Source organism: Onychostoma macrolepis, chromosome 13 (assembly GCF_012432095.1).
Source record: "Onychostoma macrolepis isolate SWU-2019 chromosome 13, ASM1243209v1, whole genome shotgun sequence".
NCBI lineage: Eukaryota > Metazoa > Chordata > Actinopteri > Cypriniformes > Cyprinidae > Onychostoma > Onychostoma macrolepis.
In genome coordinates, this window is record NC_081167.1 from 25,081,671 (window position 1) to 25,102,501 (window position 20,831).

General features: G+C 35.5%; 1 protein-coding gene across 2 annotated transcripts; it reads right to left on the reverse strand.

Moving 5' to 3' along the window:
- Positions 1-6: 6 nt before the first annotated feature.
- zgc:123010 (uncharacterized protein LOC641500 homolog) lies at positions 7-20,801 on the reverse strand. Of its 2 annotated transcripts, none has more exons than XM_058795032.1 (16): positions 19,227-20,801; positions 15,925-15,998; positions 13,761-13,841; positions 13,517-13,573; positions 12,714-12,905; positions 12,477-12,602; positions 9,835-9,883; positions 9,236-9,326; positions 9,004-9,145; positions 8,796-8,900; positions 8,141-8,219; positions 7,388-7,421; positions 7,187-7,261; positions 6,996-7,098; positions 6,812-6,915; positions 7-6,624 (listed from the first exon to the last, which is right to left on the reverse strand). In XM_058795032.1, the coding sequence occupies exons 1-16, from the start codon at positions 19,279-19,281 to the stop codon at positions 6,498-6,500; spliced, it is 1,494 nt and encodes a 497-aa protein (XP_058651015.1). In that variant the 5' UTR covers positions 19,282-20,801; the 3' UTR covers positions 7-6,497. The 2 variants fall into 2 exon arrangements, with proteins under 2 accessions (XP_058651015.1, XP_058651016.1); XM_058795033.1 differs by having other exon boundaries at positions 6,504-6,624; positions 6,780-6,915.
- Positions 20,802-20,831: the final 30 nt, after the last annotated feature.

The window sequence follows — 20,831 nt, forward strand, 5'->3', positions numbered from 1 at the left end:
CATTCCAGCAGAACTGACTTTTTTCTAGTTGTTTGTATAGTATAGTATAGTTTCACAAAATGTTGACATTTTTTTAAACAATGTTCATTTTTATATACATACATGTGTGTGTGTGTGTGTGTGTGTGTGTGACATATGAGGACACTAATTTGTATAATGACATGGGTATGACATAGGTATTACAAGGAGAAGGTGACTTATGAGGGCATTGCCCCATGTCCCCATTTTTCAAAAGGCTTATAAGTCATACAGAATGAGTTTTTTTGAGAAAGTAAAAATGCACAAAGTTTCCTGTAAGGGGTAGGTTTAGGTGTAGGGCGACAGAAAATATAGTTTGTACAGTATAAAAACCATTACGCCTATGGAATTTCCCTACAATTCACAAAAACAAACGTGTGTTTATAATATATATATATATATATTTTTTTTTTTTTTCTCCTACACTTCTATACATACTCCTATAATTTACTTTTAACAAAGGTTAAGTAACATCATAAACTCAAAGTCGCTATTATCTTTTGACAGTGGATCTCAAATTTTGATCTGTTCTCACACACACTTAATCTTCTTATGGCCAACTTTGTAACACAAAGCCACAGGAAGATCTCAAGTCCTGAATAACTCCATATGTCAAAATTCCAAGCAACTAAAAGAAGCTGCATAACCACATAGTAGATGTTTCTTCAGTGAGGAGACCACAAACCTCACTCCCAAAAAAGCAAGACATCCTTCATTTTAAACCACAGTAAGGATTGTCTTAAATATCTCAAGATTCATTTTCACCTCCGTCCATAATGCTTTTCTCTATAGATAAAACAAACAGCTACTTGTTTTTATTTGTACATATTTTAAATGTTTGCATGTCTGTGAGTTTGTGACCAAATTAGCATGTTCTGTTGATATTCAATGTATTTCAGTTTTAGCAAACCTCAGAAGGACTGTTTTAGATTCATAGGAATATTTCTAGCAAATCACATCCATAACCATGTGCAAGGTGGGCTGCACCTCAACAACAATTCCCGTAACTTCCATGTACAGATTTAGAAACAAACAAGAGAAAAATGCAAGGGGGAAAAAAAATGCATGAAAATATTTAACAGTTTCCTCAATTACCTAACCTCTGTTCACGTATTCGCTGTCAATTGAAAACTAGCAATTAAGTTGTTTTTGTGCCAAAGTTGGTGCGACTGTGTACTTGAATGCAGGTCCCTCCCACTGGGTAAACCAAGACAGGAAGGGGGATCCTGTTAGAGCAGCTAATCAAAGAGAAATCTTGCAAAATGACTGAAAGAGAGAGGAAAAAGTGCCAAAAATATACATACAGCACCTCAACAAGACTGCTATTACTACCTATATACATATACATTATATCTGACTCATGGGTGGCAAACGTGACATACACTACCAGCCAAAAAAATTGGACACACCTACTCCTTCCTTATTGCTACTGTTTTTCCACATTTTATAATAATGGAAAAGTCATCAAAGCTATGAGATAACACTAACTGAATTATTTAATGGAAAAAAAACACTATATTTTAACTTTCTCAAAGTCGACACCCTTTAGAGCTTATGCAGCTTTACTCAAGTCAGCAATCACTTAACCAACTTGAGAATTTATGAGATAGTCACAGTGACAGATTGGGAGTTATAAATTGTACCTACAATTGAGATACAGAGTTGCATTTTGGAGAGAAAAGTTGCAATTGTGAAGTATAAAAATAGATTAGGAAATATATAGTCAGAATTTAGAGATATAAACCATATAAACCAAGTCACAACCATAAGATATAAAGTTGCTGTGAGATATAAACTAAATAATTAGATAAAGTAATGTTTTAAAAAAAATACTTTTGTAAAGGAATTGACATAGTTAATGTATGTAACGTTTATTATTTATTTATTTTTGAGAAATTAATACTTTTATTCAGCAAGGATACATTAAACTGACCAAATGTGACAAAAGATTTCTATTAATAATGCTGATCTTTTGATATTTCAATTCATCAAAGACTCTAAAAAAATAAAAGTATAATGATTTCTGAAAAAATAAATAAATAAATGAATAAATAATGATAGTAAGAAATGTTTCTTAAGCAGCAAATAAGCGTATTAGAATGACTTCTGAAAGACACCATATGACAAACACAGGAGAATGACTGCTCCCAGAAATAAATTACATCTTAAAATATACTAAAAGTAGAAAGTAGTAGTTACTTTAAATTGTAAAAATATGTCACAACCTTACTACTTTTACTGTATACAAAAACAAAAAGAGTTTATATTTGTCTGCTAAGTAATTTCAAACATTTAACCACAAACCTTTAGCTTTTCTAAATTTTTCTAAGAACACTGGAAAGAAGTGCAAACGTCCAAGTCCAAACATTTGACTGGTACAATGCTAATTCACCTCATTATAACTCAGATAGTACAGTGAAGTCTAGAAGCATCATTAGTGAAGAACACAGGTGATGATGTTCCTCAGCAAGTACATGTAGTGTGTCTAATGGAAGTAGATGGCAAGTCCTCACTGACTGTGTGTGTGTGTGTGTGTGTGTGTGAGAAGGGAAGGCACAGGCTCTTAAGAGACGCTGCTGTGGTGGGGCGCTGCCTCGAGCTCTGTAATTACCCACCGAGACCCGGCTCTGCCCTTAGCCACAATTTGCGGTGCCATGAAATAAATACATGCTCTTCAACAATAAACAACTGCCTTTTCAAATTATAGCACCTCCTCCGGTTTACCCCCACCATCACCTCTTGTTTTCGCTCTCTTCGCATGAGTCGCGAGTTTCATAACGCAGGCCGTTATAGAACAGCTTCGCACGTCCATGAAGGGCACCATAGTCTGAGAAAACACTGCCATGGTTTTCACAAAACGCAGCATAAAGCACTTGAGCACTTGAGTGTACTGGCACACATCAGAGCAAAGCAGTAAATGCAATTTTGCCATTTTACTTGCATAAGTTTAACTAGAAAAAGATGTGGCAGGACTTTATTTTACATTTAATGCATGTATTTGAAATATATTAAACAGCAAAATCTTAGTTCAAAAAAATTGGAAATTGTACATTCAAGACATATAGGAGTTTGTTTCTTCATGGGAACAAATTTGGAGAAATTTAGCATTACATCACTTACCAATGGATCCTCTGTAGTGAACAGGTGCCGTCAGAATAAATCCAAACAGCAGATAAAAACATCACAGTAATCCGTAATAATCCACACAACTCCAGGCCATCAGTTAACATAAAGCTCTGCTTTTGTAATAAACAAATCCAACAATAAGGCATTTTAACCTTAAAGTGTTGATTCCTCCATGTCCATCCCCTGTTTTCCTCTCACAGAAAAATCCACCAACACATTTGTTTATGGATAGAGGACACATTTTTAGCAAAAGCAACTGTCTGAAGTTAAAAACATCAAACTGGATTTGTTTCTTGCAAACACACAGCTTTTTGCTTCACTAGATGTTAATTAATGGACTGGAATTGTGTGGATTATGGAGATGTTTTTATTAGCTGTTTGGACTCTCATTCTGACGGCACCCATTCACTGCAGACGATCCATAGGTGAGCAAGTGATATAAATGCAAGATTTCTCCAAATCTGTTATGGTGATAAAACTCATCTATTTTTTGCATGGCCTGAGGGTAAGAACATTTCAGCAAATTATAATTTTTAGGTGAACTATTCCTTTAAATGCTTTATACATAACGTTCAGTAAAATGTCAAATGCCAATTCAGTGTAAGAAACACATTTACTGGAAAGGTCTTACTTCAGTCTCAAAGGCCTCTTACCAACAGCTGTGTCATCAATAGACTTTTCCTAAACAATACATACAGGCCACAAACCACTGGCTCCAGGCCACAATAGCAGGCTGGTGGTCAAATGTGCTGTAGGTCGCATAAGTCATTTTTCCCTGATATAGCGGAGGCATGCTTTTAGATTCAGCAGACTCTCAAACTCTGTGTGCCATGTGCTCTTCATATGGGACGCCTGTGATCGCACTAACCACAGGTCACTTTCAAGTGCTCCTGATGAAAGAGGAGGAATATTTTGGATGTCTATATCCTGACGCGCTCAAGGCAAACTAGATATTTGTATGAATTATAGAAACAGTAAGATTCAGTAACATTATATTAAGTTAGTCTAATGCTGTTAATGAGTTTATTTTATTAAGCATACTTAGAGTTTACTGTGAATCCTGTGCAAGCACTCCCTCTAGTGTCAGTTGGTATATATACTTGAATTTAGAGTTTATTCAAGGAGAATGGAAACGGAATCTGGCTGCATTTATACTATGACATAATAATAATAATAATAATAATAATAATAATAATGTGAAACATTATTAAAATTTAAAATAATTGTTTTCTATTTTAATATATTTTAAAAAGAAATGTATTCCTGTGACGGTAAAGCTGAACTCTGGCTTATAGTGAATATAGCACAAAAATAAAAAGTGACATAAAAGTGGGAAAGGCCACAAAAGAAAAAGAAAATAGATACAGAGAAAGTGGAGGAGGAAAAAAAAAAAAAAAAAAAAGGCAAAAAGACAGAAAATCCTCCATTTGAGTGATAAATATTCTTTAATGCATGACTGAACTCTAATAAGGGCTCTTTGAGCAGCACAACAGTGAGAAATTTTTGCTGTTTTCATACTTCTCAAAAAAAAAAAAATCCTAAAAATAATTTATTTGAACATACAGGCGTTTAAAAATGAAAAAAAAAAAAAAAAAAAAATGATGAGAACCACAAGTGTATGCCTTAGTCCCAAACCAACAAAATTGACATTTCTCTTGACACGCATTGCTCTTCGGTATTATTCCATTCGCAGCCTAATGTAAAAGTCACTTCACCATTGTTCATGGGGGACCTCAGCTTAAATATTAATGATAAAATAACTCATCTGATAGGAAAGCAAACATTTTGAAGGCACTCTGGACTGTCACATAGAGTCAAAAGAAGCCCAACTAAACTAAAAGCACTAGTGTGACTACAGCCTGCATAAAAACCCATGCAGTCATATCTAAAAACTGAGGAAAAGTCATTAACTGACACGTCGTAAATAGTGTATCGTACAAAAATAGCAATGTGTTTGTCTGTAGTACACTAGGTAAACATTAGTGTTTCTTTGGTTAAGTGTGTCAGAACAGCACAACGAGGTTATGAGGGTTTTCAAATGCATTGAAAAGAATATTGCTTGATAAAATCATTATCATACCAATAATAACTTTTAAAAAAAAAATGTGCATGCTGTTCTACAAGATGATGTCATGAGGTGGAAGACATGACAAACTATCTCAAACAGCCAACTTCCTTCTCATTCACTAAACCCAGAGCAAGAACGTTAAATAAAAGAGGAAATGATGAAAACCACCTGATCAACTTTGTGCTGATGGTAAGAAAAGTGCCAAAGCAAGAGCTTCCTGCGTCTCAGAGCTCTTGGGTAAGAAAACCACAAGAGTTTCTGCATTTCGTGGAGCAGCATGACATGATCTACGACTGAAAACTGTTTGTGATCACATTACGTGAAATCATTATTCCATGTTCATATTTATAGATAAATGTAAATAATATCTAAATGGCAACGACATGCCGATTGGGAAATACCTTGAAAAAAATACCACCGATGACCACAGATTATCAATACCTTTAGCAACACGATTCTAACCAAACATCTACTCGTCTTGAGGGAAGAAGACCATGTTTTTCGCTCGAGGAAAAACCCATAGATCATCCGATATGGTAAAGTGCAAGACTGCAAGAAAAAAATCAAAAAAGGAGAATTGACAATAATTTATCAAGAGACGTAATTTCTTTGAAAGATTCAAATTATTGCTCGAACCCTTTGCAATACTGACATGCCCTCAAATGTCTTAAATTTGGGGCCTTTTGAGAGAATTAGTGGGAAAAGTCCACTTAGAGATATGGATGAATGAAGAGCTGGAGTGTGTCTGAGGTGGTGGAAACAAATCAAAACACACAAGTAAAACTAATAAGCTAATTTTCCCTGAAAGCCCTCTTCTCTCTCAATGTAAAAATCCACATATGGCATAGTATTATTCTTTGGTACGTTTCTCCCATCCTCAAATACAGAATCAAAGTCATTCTCTCGGAATGAACTCAAATGTCAGACCAGATCTACGGCTCTTCTTTGGGTTGGTGGAGTTGGCACAGGAAGAGAGAAGAGAGCATACGATATGAGAGGCCGTGTAAACCTCAGCAGACGGCGATGCGGTGCAGCGATGCTCTGGCACTCTGCACCACCCAAACCTCACCTAAAGAGAGACACTTTTCCCAGAGTCCCGTCTGCTTTGAAACCCCGTGAGGTTCGGAGTCTGACAGTGAAGCACTCAAGAGAGCCATCGTAAGACTCTGATCCACAATACTGGTCCTGACCTACAGATAATCAAAAGTAAAGATTACAGTCCCTACAGTCATGCAGTCGTCTCCCAGAGTTCTTAGGGGAGAGAAAAAGAGAGGCTAGTGTTGACTCAAGGTTGCCAGTCTTTGCCTCGATGATCGGGAATGTGCTTATAGCGACACCTATCTCCAAAATGACAGCCGGTGGTCCTCCAGAAGTAACACTCGTCTCCATTGACAGGACCTCTGCGTCTTGGCCTGGAAGAACGACAAATTTGTTTGGACATTTGTGTTTCTTTCAAAAGAACATTTGCTTGAACGTACAGTTTTTTTTTTTTTTTTTTGTTTTTTTAGGAAGACAATCATTTCCGTTAAAAAAAAAAAAAAAAATCATCAAAAGCAAGTGCCATTACTTTTCTCATTAACAGCACAGAGTCTGAATTACCCAGCAGCCCCTGCAGGTTGTTGAATGGCAGGCGTTGGCAGGACTCTCTGAATCCGTCGATCTGGATATCGAACCACTAGTCGGGTATTCTCAATAAAATGTCCCTGAGAAGAGCGTTTTACAAGGGTTTTACATACAAATATAAAAATATGTATATTGTAAGATCATTAGGGGTTTCACTCACATTGAGTTTCTCCATCGCACGGGAGGCCATGTTGGCATTCTTAAAGTTAACAAATGCACAGAAACGTTCATGCAGAACCCGAATGCTGTCAATTTCTCCATAACTGGTGAACATCAAAAATGAAAAGAAAAATCATTGGAAATCATTTTCGAAGTAACAATGTAAAAAGCCAATGTGAAATGAGATCTCACATTTTGAACAGGTCTCGCAAATGTTTCTCTGTCAGTTCTGTGGTCACGTTGCCCACCCACAGGGAACTGCAAGGACTGGTGAAGCAGAGTGAGAAAATGACCGAAAGGGAAACACAGATACAGAATTAAAGGGAGAGAACAGCATTTAAAAAATAAATACATGCATGGATTTCAACTGAAATCAATTATATGATGGCTTACCCTGGTTGGAGGAGAGCACAGTCCTGATTTGAAGCTGTAAAACAAATATTTGTATATTACAAATTAGCCATGAGTGTGGTGAATTATCAAAAGTTTAGTTGTTTATGTCGGCAGAGTAACATCAGCGCATTAATATAGAATTTAAGTGATGTGCAAAACAGTTGTTTTTTACAATTTTATTTGTTCTCAAGATGCACAAAATGAAACTTATTTTGAACTAATGCCAGTACATTCAACAGGTTTAAAAATATTTTATTAACTATGACATATTATTATGACATAATCAAGATAATAATAATAAATATTTCTTGAACACCAAATCAGCATATTCTGAATCATGTGACACTGAAAACTGGAGTAATGATACTGAAAAACTGAAAAGTTACATTTTATAATATATATTAAAACAGTTCTTCAAAATAATACTTCTGTGTGTTACAAAATAACTTGAGTACTGATTCTGGTTAAAATCATGTCTCTGATGCATTGGTCTCAAACTCCTGGAGGGCCACAGATCTGCACAGTTTAGCTCCAACCCTAATCAAACACACCTGATCCAGATAATCAAGGTCTTCAGGATCACTAGAAACTTCCAAGCAGGAGTGATTTGGAGCTGGTGAGAGCTAAACTGTGCAGAGCTGTGGCTCTCAAGGAACTGAGTTGGAGACCAATGCTTTAATGTAAATCAGTGTAGCAATAGCACCCTCATGTGGGTCAATAAAAAAATTAGGCAAAAGGAAAAAGAGCACTTACCCTTGGCTGCAACAACAGCCTGCACCGTGTTGTATTTTTCCAGCAATTGAATACTCTGTTCCTCATCATAGCCAAGATCCTAACAAAGAGAACACCTTTATTCATTGCAGGCCTCAAATTCTATTTCTGTGTATACTTTTCAGTGGATTGCAATACTTTTACTTCCAAAGAAGTATTTTTAAAGATGACCCCATTCTAAACTGAAACACTTAACATGAAAATGATTTACTCATCCTATTGTTATTCGAAACTTGTTTGACTTTCTTCTGTGGAGCAAAAAAGGAGATGCTTAGCATGTCTGAGCTGCTTTTATGCCAACCACAGTTATGTAGCTCCAAAAATATGGGTGAGTCATATGGACTCGGTTGTTGAAATGTCATTTTTTTCCATTGGTCTTTCACTGAGAAGAAAACAACAAAGATTGGGAACAAAAAAAAAAAAAAAAGATTGTGTAGATGATGTATGAGTAATTATCTTGGAGTTTTTGCTTTCTTATGATATTGACATGTCATTGTAGAGGCTTTGTACAAAGCAACTTCGAGCATTTGAATGTGCAAATTTTATTAGTATTTTCTTTGTTCTCTGGTACTAGAACCCACAAGCTTTGTTCTTTATGCTCTACTAACTGACCTACAATGAGCAGTCCTGTCCTTACCAAAAGTTGTTGCACTTTACAGTACAAGAGGTCATTGACTGCTTCTTCGCAATCTTGGTCCAGTTTTAGCACCTGTTCCATGGCTCTCTCAGCTTCACTGTACCTCTATTACAAATAAACCCACATACAGATTCATTGATACACAGCTAAATAGAGATTCCCTCCATATACAGGAAGAAAAATCAATAGATACGCCAATAGGTCATACCTTAAGCCCCATAAGTGCACTTCCCCTGCGGTAATAGCCTTTGGGCCAATCAGGAGCCATTTGGATGGACTTCTCAGCATCTGCGAGGGCCAGAGGATACTGCTCCAAACAATAGTAGCAGTAGGAGCGATTTCCAAAAAACCTGTTATCCAAAATCAAAGCAAGTTAATAAAACAACAAAAAAGCAAAGACAGTATATGTGGATATGATTTCATGCATATCAATGCATCACCTGTAGTCTTTCGGGTCACATTTGATGGCCTCTGTAAACAGACTAACAGCTTGTGTGTACTGACCCTCCTGAACAAATCGAATCCCTTTTTCTGGAGTGAAGAGAAAGAATTAATCATATGAAGAGACTGATATGGAGGAACGTAGGAGTAAAGAATAACAGCAAAAATTCTGACAATGATAATACTGTTTAAGAAACTGTGCGAAACTTAAGCATGTGATTTGCTGTGAAGCATTTGAAATATTGTGAAAGAACAGTTCACCTAAAAATTAGGTCAGTGACTCACTTTCATGTCTTTCCAAAGCTATTTCTTATAACATTCTGGAATATTCTTTTTTAAATAATGAGAGTGAATGTGGACCGGGGCTGTCAAGTTCCAAAGTGACAAAAAAAAAGTATCAAAAGTGATTCATCAGTTTTATGAAGCCATTGAGATTTAATTTGTTTTCCCAAAGAGAGTTCAGATTTATTTTTATTTTTTTCTCTCCAGTTTTACCATTTATGGTCCATGGAAGGCAGAAATCATAGAAGGTTGGAACAACATAACAGTATAATGACCATTTTTAGTGTAAAATACACACACAAAAAAAATTACACACCTACTAGTAAGGCACTTCTTTTAGTTTTAGCATCTGATAAACCTATGACCTGTTTGAAAAAAAGAAAAAATATTAAAGCGATATTACGGGTTATTTTCAACAATGTCAAAAGCAAAACACATTTAAAGTTGCATGAAAAACAACATTCAAAATATGGAACTACTCTGAATTCTGATTGAATAGTTCAGGAAGGATGTGATATGATTCAGGTTTATTACTATTAATCTCAAATTATATTTCTGTGTATACTTTTCATTGAATTACATTACTTTCGCTTCAAATAAATATTTTTAAAGCTGGAAAAAAGGCACACAAACTGGACATTCCTCTATTTTGTAATTTGACTATAAATGTGTCAGAAATAATTTTTACAAATCTACTAATACGACACTTCTTATTAACTATTAATTGTATGCAACATTATAATTAGCACATCCCAAATCAGTACACTATCATTGTACACTGTTTTTAAAAGAAGTTTCTTATGATCACCAAGGCTGCATTTATTTGATCAAAGATACTGTGAAAACATTTACATTGTTAAACATTATTCCAAGTTAAAACAATTGCTTTCTATTATAATCTATTTTAAAATTTCATTTATTTCTGTGATGCAAAGCTAGCCGTAGTGTCACATGAGCCTTCACAAATCATTCTAATATGCTGATTTGCTGCTCATTAACAATGTTGAAAACAACTGTGCTGCTTAATATTTTTGTGGAAGTAATAACTTTAGGAAATAGAAATCTTTTGTAATATTATAAATGTCTTTACTGTCAGTTTTGATCAATATAATGCATCCTTGATGATATAAATTTTTAAAGGGGTGGTTTACTGCGATTTCACTTTTTTCATTTTAAATAGTGTGTAATGTTGCTGTTGGTGCATGAACAGTATCTGCAGAGTTGCTGCGCTGAAAGTTCAACGTAAGCGGAGATATCATCTTTTAAAAATCAGGAAGTTTAATGCCTACAAAAACGACTCATATGGGACTACAACAAGATACTTCCCGGGTTGCATACGTAACAAACCCATAAATGTGCATCAACCCCTCCCTCCGGAACATGCAAAAGAGGGGGCAAGGCCATGTTCTGCGGCTTTGTTGAAGAGGAAGAGTTATAGTGGAGAGTTGTAGCCATGCCGTCGAAACGGTGTTATTTTCACCCAGCTGTCAGGTCTTCTGTGTTCGGGCTTCCTACGGACGCTGTAGTTCGTCAACAAAGGTTAAAATTTATGTTTGATTATGTTCCTGACAATTACAATCCTAATTTAAGGAAGACAGCTTCCAGAATCTACACGAGTTCAATGCCGGATTCACACAGAAACTATACTAAAACATGGAGCAGTTCCAACTTTAAAACCAGAGGCAGCAGTTGTTGGGCCACAACCTGTAAGTAAGATTTCATAATTTTAAATGTATTTGCATGTATAATTTCAGATGTAATGTTTTAGTTTTATCAAGGATGTAAACAAATGCCAACGCTGGCTTTAGTAGCCAGTTAGTTAAATGCTATTTCGTGTGTCTATGACAAACGCGTACAAACATTTTGGACCCGAATTTGTAATTATGTACTAATTTTGTAAATGTATTTTCCATGTATACTTTATGAAGTAATTTTTCGATTTGATCAAGAACGTAAACACAAGCCAACGCTGTTTGGTTATAGTAGCCAGTTAGTTCGATGCTATTTTGTGTGTATAAGACAAACGTGTACAAACTTCAAAAATGATATGTAATCACAACAGCAAACTTCATTCAGAAACGTTTGTAAGAGCCGTGCTTGCGGAAGTTCTGCTTGACTCTCTTCATTACCGCTTTCTGGGTCTGATTCTGGCTCAAACTGATACGGCAATATTGACACCATTATTTACATTTGACCGGAGCACATGCGACTGTCGCCCGTGAAGGTGATGGGAGTGAACGTTTCCGGACAATGTGCAGTACGCAGTTTAGCCAATCACAACACACCGGCTCAACTAACCAATCTGAGCCCATTGCCTGTTTCTGAGGGAGTGGTTTCATAGAATCAGGAAGTCGACCGGTCGTCAAGTGACAGAGGAGAAAGCGGCTTACAATAAAGGCGAAATATATGAAAAATAAGGCGTTTTTTAACAAACGAAACACGAAGACATGTTATATTGCACCCCATAAACACAATCAAGCAAAGAAAAAAAGCAGTAAAGCACCCCTTTAAAAAAATTACTAGCTACATTTTTGAATGGTAGTGTACACTAAAAATAACTACAAAAACTAAAAAGTAATTAAAGCAATATTTCACAACAAAAAAAAGACAGCTGCTATGCAGGAGTTTGTTCTCTCTACACATTTTTTAATACTATTTTAAGCTCAACATGTTATAAAAGCACACTTGGGCTTGCTATATAGGTAAAAGCAAAATCTACAGTACCACGAAACATGCAATCCGTCAGGACAGTGGCAGTACTACCAGCTGAAAAAATAAAAGCTGTCATATAAGCCCAAAGTGACAGCACCTATAGATTTATGTATTTATGTTAATACCCAAGATTCCCAACGCACAGGTTCAGCATTTACAGGCTCCACCTTTACAACACAAGAGTTTGGGCAGCCCACAGATGGCAACAAAACACAGGACACTAAATAAACAATTACAAAAACTCACTTCTCCTGTCCTGCTCTCATTTTCCTTGTTCTCTTTCGATTTGTGAGCTCCTTTACTTTTAGCTTTGGGTCGAATGTGACTGACGGCATTGGCAACAAAAGCACTGTTCACATCCCAGCCTGGGTCCTAAAAATGAAGAAACAGTGTCAAAGTAAGCAACTGAAACAATTTAACATTCAAATAGCAAACTCTGGACGTCCATCAGCGGGAACAGTATGGTTGGCTCTGTTTTCATACCTCCTCACTAGAACGGGCCCCCGGCTGCCGGTTGCTTTTGTTCCCTGATGCCAGTGGAGGTCCAGAAGGACTTTTACTTTGAGGAGCAACTGGCTTCTCTTCCACCTCTGAAAGACCAATACATTCCTCCTCCTCTGGCTCAGACTCCTCAGAATCGTCAAGTTCAGAATCAGCTCCGGCATTCTCCTCCCCCTGGAAGAAAGAAATATCACACTTTAATAACAATTGTTTGTTTGCATTGCAATACCAGCATTGATGGCTATTTTCATGGAAAGATCAATGTATTTTAAAAGAAATAAATAGTACTGACAGAGTAGTAATGAAAAACAACAACTGACATTACATTGTTACAAATAAATTATATTTATAATAAATGCTGAACTTTCTGTACATAAAAGAATAATGAAAAATCAGGGTTTCCACAAACACAAGGCTGCACTTATGTTTTTCTTTTTTTTTTTGAGCTTCAAATCAGCACATTTTAGAAGATATTAAAACAGAAAACACTTTAAGTGTGTACCATTTTACTTTAAATGGTAATAATATTACTGTTTTACTGTATTTATGATCAAATAAATGCAGCCTTGGTGAGCGCTAGAAACTTTTAGTGACTCCAAACTTTAAGACAGCAGCTTTTGTGTGTAACAAATACGTAACTATTTTAACATGCTTTCTTAAATACTCAATAATCATGGCTGAAAGTGAGATTTCTAAATATGATGCACTGATCTGCCACAACGTGTAAAAAAAACAAAAAACAGCACTGTCACAGAATCCTCAGCCTTAAACTACTTTCATTTTACCTGTTCAGTACTTTCGTCCTTTTTACCCCGCTCTAGTTTCTTCCGCTGACGTTGACGCTTAAAAAAAAAAAAAACACATGAAAACATATTTTTGACAGCAACACAATGCATGTAATGAAGCCTATTTAGGGCTCTGTTAACAATAAGAAAAAAACAATGCTCAATAGATCTGCCCTGACAGTCAACTCTAGGTTAAAGTGGACTCATTCTTGCACTTAGTGTGTTAAAGTTAATTTCCCTTCACCTTCCTTTTGGCTTTGCGTCTCTCTGCTTTCCGTCTGGCCTTCTCCTCCTCACTAAGACCCTCCTCACCATTTAAGACATCCTGTAAAACACACAAACACAAATGTATTAGTGCATCAGGAACATAGATACATGTAGATACTTTGTTTCGGAAGAGAAAACCTGTGCAATATAGCAACAGAGCATGTCCTTCATTAAACATGTTTAAGAAGGCAATCCAACCTTATTTGAGATAGATTATTTAGTTACATGTGCTACAACAAGGTTGAAATGGTTACAAAACCACCGTGGAGGACTTTGGCCTCCATAAATCCACATTCAGATTGATAATGTACAAATTAATAAAAGTGAATGAAAGCAGTGTTGGTCACTCTATGGGTGGTTAACCAACTAAAATGCTAATCAAAACTTAAATTCTTAAAGCCTACCACAGAGGAAAAGCCATGGGCCAGAAGACAACTCTTACACTCTCTAATGTTACAGTCAATGAAGAATGCACACCATCATGGACTGATAAGACACGATTTGAAAGTTCCAGGATGAATGCGAAACATTCACCAAAATAAAACACAGTGTTCCTTGGAACAAAAGAGCCTCAAAGCAGCTGCACAGTATATGCTGGGAGTATCTCTGTTTGGAGCACACTGACCTGACCTTAACTCGACTGATATGTTGAGGCCTGACTAGAAGATAAAGTTCATGCACTAACAAAAACATCAAGGACCCGAGGTTTGGCAAAGATACCTACAATGGCCCAAAAATATTTGTACACCTAAAGCCATACCTAAATGTATCAGTGCCTTTGCAGTACAAATAAATATCAAGGGGCATCTGGAAAAGTCGATTTTACACATTTCTCAGAACAGTTTGTTTTTACTCATTTGTACTACTGATTTTGAACAACTGGTGATTTTTACTAGCAAGCATTTTTTTAAGCAACATAAAGCAACTATACCTCAATATGCAAATAAAAATATATACAATTTACTACTATTCAAAAGTGAGGGGCGGATAAAAATTGTAATTATTCTTATTCTCATAAAGGCTGCATTTATTTAAACAAAAAATACAGTAATTTTGTGAAATATTATTACAATTTAATAACTGATTCTATTTAAATATATTTTAAAAAGTAATTTATTTCTGTGATGCAAAGCAGAATTTTCTGTATCATTACTCCAATCTTCAGTGTCACATGATCCTTCAGAAATATAATAAAAATAATAATAATAATAATAATGCTATGGTGATCTGGTGCTCAATAAATATTTCTTATCATTTTCAATGTTTAAAACAGCTGTGCTGTTATATTTTGTGTGGAAAGTGTCATACAAGTTTTTCAGGATTCTTCCATTAATAAAAAGAACAGCATGTAGTAGAAATATAATTAATTAATAATTTAATTTTTTTAATCATTTTTCTGTAGCATTATAAATGTTTTTACTGTTATTTTTTATCAATTTAATTTGACCTTGCCAAATAAAAGTAAAAAAAAAAAAAAAAAGTACAAATATAAATAAATATCATCTGAACGGTAGTTACACTAATCTAAGATTTTAGCATTAAAAGTATCTATAGTGGCCTTAAACGTGTATAAATAAACTTAAAGGGATAGTTCACACAAAAATTTAAATTCAATCATTAATTACTGATGCCATTCCAAACCCATAAGACCTTCGCCGACATGGACAGTTTCATTGATGTCCTTACTACTTTTCTGGACTGCTTGAACATGGTAGTTCCTTTGCTGTCTATGCAGGGTCAGAAAGCTCTCGAATTTCATCAAAAATATCTTAATTTGAGTTCTGAAGATGAAGGAAGGTCTTCCGGGTTTGGAATGAAATGAGGGTGAGTAATTAATGACAGAATTTTCATTTTTGGGTGAACAATCCCTTTAAACTTTATACATATACTCTTAAGGTTACTGTTCTGCAATCGTGCAGAAATAGTTGCCATAGTAGTTGAAAGTTTACAAAGTTGAAATTACATTTCAGACTGTTTTTCAGATTTAATTTCAGACTTTCTGACTAAACTATCAGTGAAAAAACGTCTGCGAACAGTTTGTTCAAAAACAGCAGGGAAACATGCAGGTCTTTTGACCTATCATTACTGATTTAATTTACTTCTTGGGCTAATTCATGAAAAAAATCCCATTGTTCTTGTACCTGTGAGAGTGTATGGTCATTCTGCTCGGGGAGGGCACCTGTGTCCATCTCCTCTGGCCTCTCATCACTGGAGCCTATCGAAAGATGCGATAGTGAAAACAATTCATAAAGTCCAGTTCAAGCCAACAGAATCAGTCAAGCATTAGCCAACATCATACTTTGAGATTGAAATTTAATTTGAAATAAAATGAAAATTAGCAAAAGCAACATGTTTTTTATTACAACAGTCAAATCCCAACATCATTTACCATTTCCTATAGTTCATGTGAAACTCAAAAAAAATACAAAATAAAAATACCATACATTTGTGACCACTTCTCATTCACTACAAAATTGCCAGACCGTCATTTTAATCAGAGTGCTACAAACCCAAGAAAACCTCACAAGCAAGTATTGGTTGTACTTCTGTTACTGCATTAGTTACTCTACAATACCGTACATAAATTCAAGGTCTGTGTTACAAAATTGTAACCTTGACTTTTGCTTTTTGACATTTGCAGGGTCCAGCTGTGCAAAGATTAGAATTTCACATCATCTTTGCTACAGACAAGCCAACCAAATCCAGGGCAAAATGAGTTATCAGCACTCATTAGTCAACAAACATGGGACATAAAGCCCTGCAGGAGTGCAATTCAACTGTCAGCTAGCCTAAAGTTTCCTTGCAATGGTAAAATTAGACCTTGCAGTCATTTCTCCAAGCTACAAGGCCTCACATAAACTACACAGCTCAAAACATTCCTCAAGAAAGCCATTTACACTGCGGCCTAGTAAAGCAATACTTTCTCTGAAGATCATCCAATGGCTGTGTTTTGGATTTTGCCATCAACTAATGTAAGCAGATGGTTTTCAGACTAATTTTTCAGTTTTTGTTTTCTTTTATGTGATTCCTGACAATTCAGTGATAGTTTTATTCTTGATTCAGCCCAGGGCTTTTATACATTGCAATAAGCAAGCATCTGCAAAATGTCCGAAATATAATTTTTTGTTTGACATGAACAGCACAGAATGGCCAAGTCCAACTTTTTTTGCATTTGTTAACCAAACACCAACATTCCTGGCTTTGAGTCTTTATAGGCTTGTTAACTGATTCCTTGTTACAGAGAAGCAAAGACACATTAGAAGCTCTGTATCCTCAATCACTCCCATTAGCCATTACCACACTCTTAATATCCCACACACAAAAAAAAGAGATGCAGATAGCTTGCCTTCGGTTACAAATCACAGCCAAACTAACACCACAAATCTCAAACAAATGCAGATGTACGCTAGAAGTAGGCTGTGATCTGAGGTGTGATGCATTGGCTAACATACTTCCCTTAAAGTGACTCATCTCACACTTTGACGGCCAATGCGAAAAAACTGCTTTACCTTGGTAAGACACAAACCACGTGGCCCTCAGCTAGTCACACCTTCCTTGGATCATGCAAACTGTACCATGCAAATGATCCCAACTGATACTGTTTTCACTGTTGTGAGTCAGTATGTGGAATCCATTTGATTAAACAGCAGCTGAGAATCATGATTCATACTACAAATAATGAAATGCATGCAACAGCAGAAAAGACAAGCGAGGATTGTAAGAAGGTGTTGCAATGTTATAAATGATGTTCATTTCAAAATGTGAACCAGGAATGAGGTTGAAAGCTACTTGGACTACGTGACAAAACATCTCTGAACATTTTACTATGAATGCAACAGACAGGCAAATAGCAGTGTACATGGAGAGAGAGAAGGGGGGACTATGTACACTTGTTCTTATGCATATTTACATTTCTACAAATTTTATGTACAGCCCAGTATTAGACACTACTTTAGACACACACACACAATTCACAATTAAAAATAAGGATAAAGGGGTTTTACAGCCTGATGTCAAAGGAGAACCTTTTCAAGTTCCTCAAAGATTTTTCATTTTCTAGCTCTTTATAAAACCCTCCATGCAACGGTGCTTTGGAGGGAAAAAAAACACTGTACACAGATCATGCTCTAATGCATATTTACATATTTAATTGCAAACTTTGAGTAGAGCTCAATATTAGACAACACAAACTAGCAGTACTTCATGTAATGAAGATTAATGCAACATTACAACGAATACAAAAAATGAAAACAAAAAACATGGTGACAATACACACATTCACTCTCTCTCTCTCTCTCACACACACACACACACACACACACACACACTCAAAATTAAAAATAAAGCTAAATGGGTTTACAATCTGATTTCAAAAGTGGAACCTTTTCAAGTTTCTCGAAGAATTTTCATTCCATAGCTCTTCAGAAAATCATTCATGCAATGGTGCTTTAAAGAGACAAGACAACAAAACCCTGGTCTGAAGAATGCGGTTTAAACTGGTAGCTGTGTTTTGGAACATTAAGAGGTTTCTATGAATATTGGCTGGTCAACTAGCTACATGTTTCATAAACCATCTTGCCCAACTTAAATAAGATTGTTTACCAGCTTAGACTAGATAAAATCCAACAACCATGTTCCAAAAAAAACAGCTACAAGCTTGTATTTTCAAGATTAAGAACTTTTGTTAAATTTCCAAAGAACCATAAGGGTAACTCGAGAATCCTAAAAGATTCTTGATAAGAAGGTTTGTTGCTTATTATTGTTAAAAAACACTGGAAAACCTTTGTTTATAACTGTAAAAAGTCTCGTTTGCCTTTAGACTTGAGGCAACCTTTAATCCCTAAATTATGATGCATCTGAATTGGTTTGTCTAAAAATTTTTATAAAAACAATCATACAGGAAACGATCTGCTGAAATCAGATTTAGCGTCTCTTTGATTCACAGGCCTGTTGCATGTGATTTCTTAAGTATTTAAAATATTTTTTTTCAATAATAAACTAAAACTAAACAAAAAAAGCCTGTAATTAGTGTATACATTACTTTTCTTTATAAAACTTAATTAAAATCATTTAGAATCTAGGAGACTTCAACAAGCAAATCGAGTTCATTATTAATCGTAATATTTTAATATTTAACATTAAATATGGATTTGACAGAAAGTAAGGTTTGGAAACAATTACAACCTACAAATAAAAACTATCCGGGTGACAACCGCAGTTACGTTTATTTAAACAATATTTGCATAATTGACATCATGATTTATTTGATACACTTTTATATGTATATAAAACTGACTGGTGTAATAAAACATTGCATCACTGTCACTAACGTGCTTTAAGGCGAAATAAGCGGATCGTGTCGTGTTTTAAGGCTCTGATTCGTGGAAAACTAACTTTATAACTCGGACGGACAGAAACAAAGTTTCCATGCAGAGAAACTCACCGCTGAGCCCCAGTAACCGGCAGAAATCCAAACTGAACTTCATTAGTCCAACCATCCAGCATTATTACCCTCAATACCACTACAGGAACGTAATCACGACAGAATACACGTCAAAACACCAAATGAATTGTCATATTTAAACTTGTGGCGATAGACGTGTGGTGTTTCTCTTCCTGGGCGTCGAGCGAAGCGTCAGGCGGGTGTGTTGAACTAAACTCAAGCACCTCCCAGAACGAGCGTCTTAAAGGGCCGCAGGGGCCATAGTATTCTGGAGCCACATTTTTCACTATAGCATAAAGCTGTTCCAAAAATATCATAAGTAATCCACAAGACTCCAGGCCATCAGTCTTGTGAAGCAAAATCCTGGGTGTTTGTAATAAGCATATCCATCATTAAGTTTTAATTCCATTTTTTTTTTTTTTTTTTTTAAATATTGCTTACTCCAGTGAAAAAGTGAAATATGCAGATCAAGCACCATTTACAACTGAAAACAGTACAAACCAAATCTAGTGGATGGCTTCTTCCACTGGAGGAAGCATTGTTGATTATGGACTTGTATTTTGGCTGGAAGCAACAGTTTAAAGTTAAAATGCCTTAATGATAGATTTGTTTCCTATATACACACACAGCTTTTGTCTTCACAAGACATTAACTGATGGATTGGATTACTTGTGATGTTTTTATCAGCTGTCTGGACTCTCATTCTGACGGTACCCATTCACTGCAGAGGATCCATTGGTGAGCAAGTGATGTAATGCTAAATTTCTCCAAGGTTAAGTACATTTTCAGCAAATTGTCATTTTTTTGGGGTGAACTATTCCTTTAAGTTATATCTTAATCCTCAATAAAATCCATTTTTGTTTATTCACTATATTGTAGCTTTCAGCAATTATTGAAATCAAGAGTTAATCAAGAATTGTTCAAAATCATGGCTATACTTTTCTTCACAATGGAAATGGAAAATTGAGTACTTTGTTGTTATACTGCACATTTGGCATATGTACTGTCACCCGGTTTTCAATGAATGCAGAAAATTTGTGCAGAGTTTACATGCTACTGTATACAATGCAGAAATAGTAGGAGTTTTACATAGGTTAGCATGTTATAACTAACATGGTCTTAATTTTTTTCTTTTTCTAGAGTGTGTGTGAGTGCTGTAATTTATGTAAATTGAAGAATTATTTGCATCTGATTTTTATGTAATATATTTATTTTTAAAAAATGTGAATTCTGCAGTTTTGAACTACCAGCATCAGCACAGAGAAAAGCTAAAAAGAAAAAAAAAAAACTTTAAAGCTTCAAACACCAGCCCCCTACTATCATAGCACCAGATGAGTTATTTATTCTCAAAACAATGTCACAGTTTTTTGTGAGAACATTCAGTGTGGTTTCTAGTTTCATCACAAGTTATACAAAACCTGCAAAAGTAGCCTATTCCTTAGTCTGGTATTGAATTTAACATACAAAAACGAGGCTGGGAGGGACTGATTTACAGTCTTTACAATGGCACACACTGTAGGTCCTAGATCACGTAATTATTACTACACACAGCTTTCAAATTTGTTTTTGAAGTTTTTGTCTACTTTTTTCGACAGCTGAACAGTC

Coding starts and splice junctions, on each gene's coding strand:
- zgc:123010 (XM_058795032.1), bottom strand. CDS start 19,281: ATGGTTGGACTAATGAAGTTCAGTTTGGATTTCTGCCGGTTACTGGGG. Junction 12,603..12,713: donor GGGCCCGTTCTAGTGAGGAG/GTATGAAAACAG, acceptor CTTCATTTTTAG/GACCCAGGCTGGGATGTGAA. Junction 7,099..7,186: donor TTGCGAGACCTGTTCAAAAT/GTGAGATCTCAT, acceptor GATGTTCACCAG/TTATGGAGAAATTGACAGCA.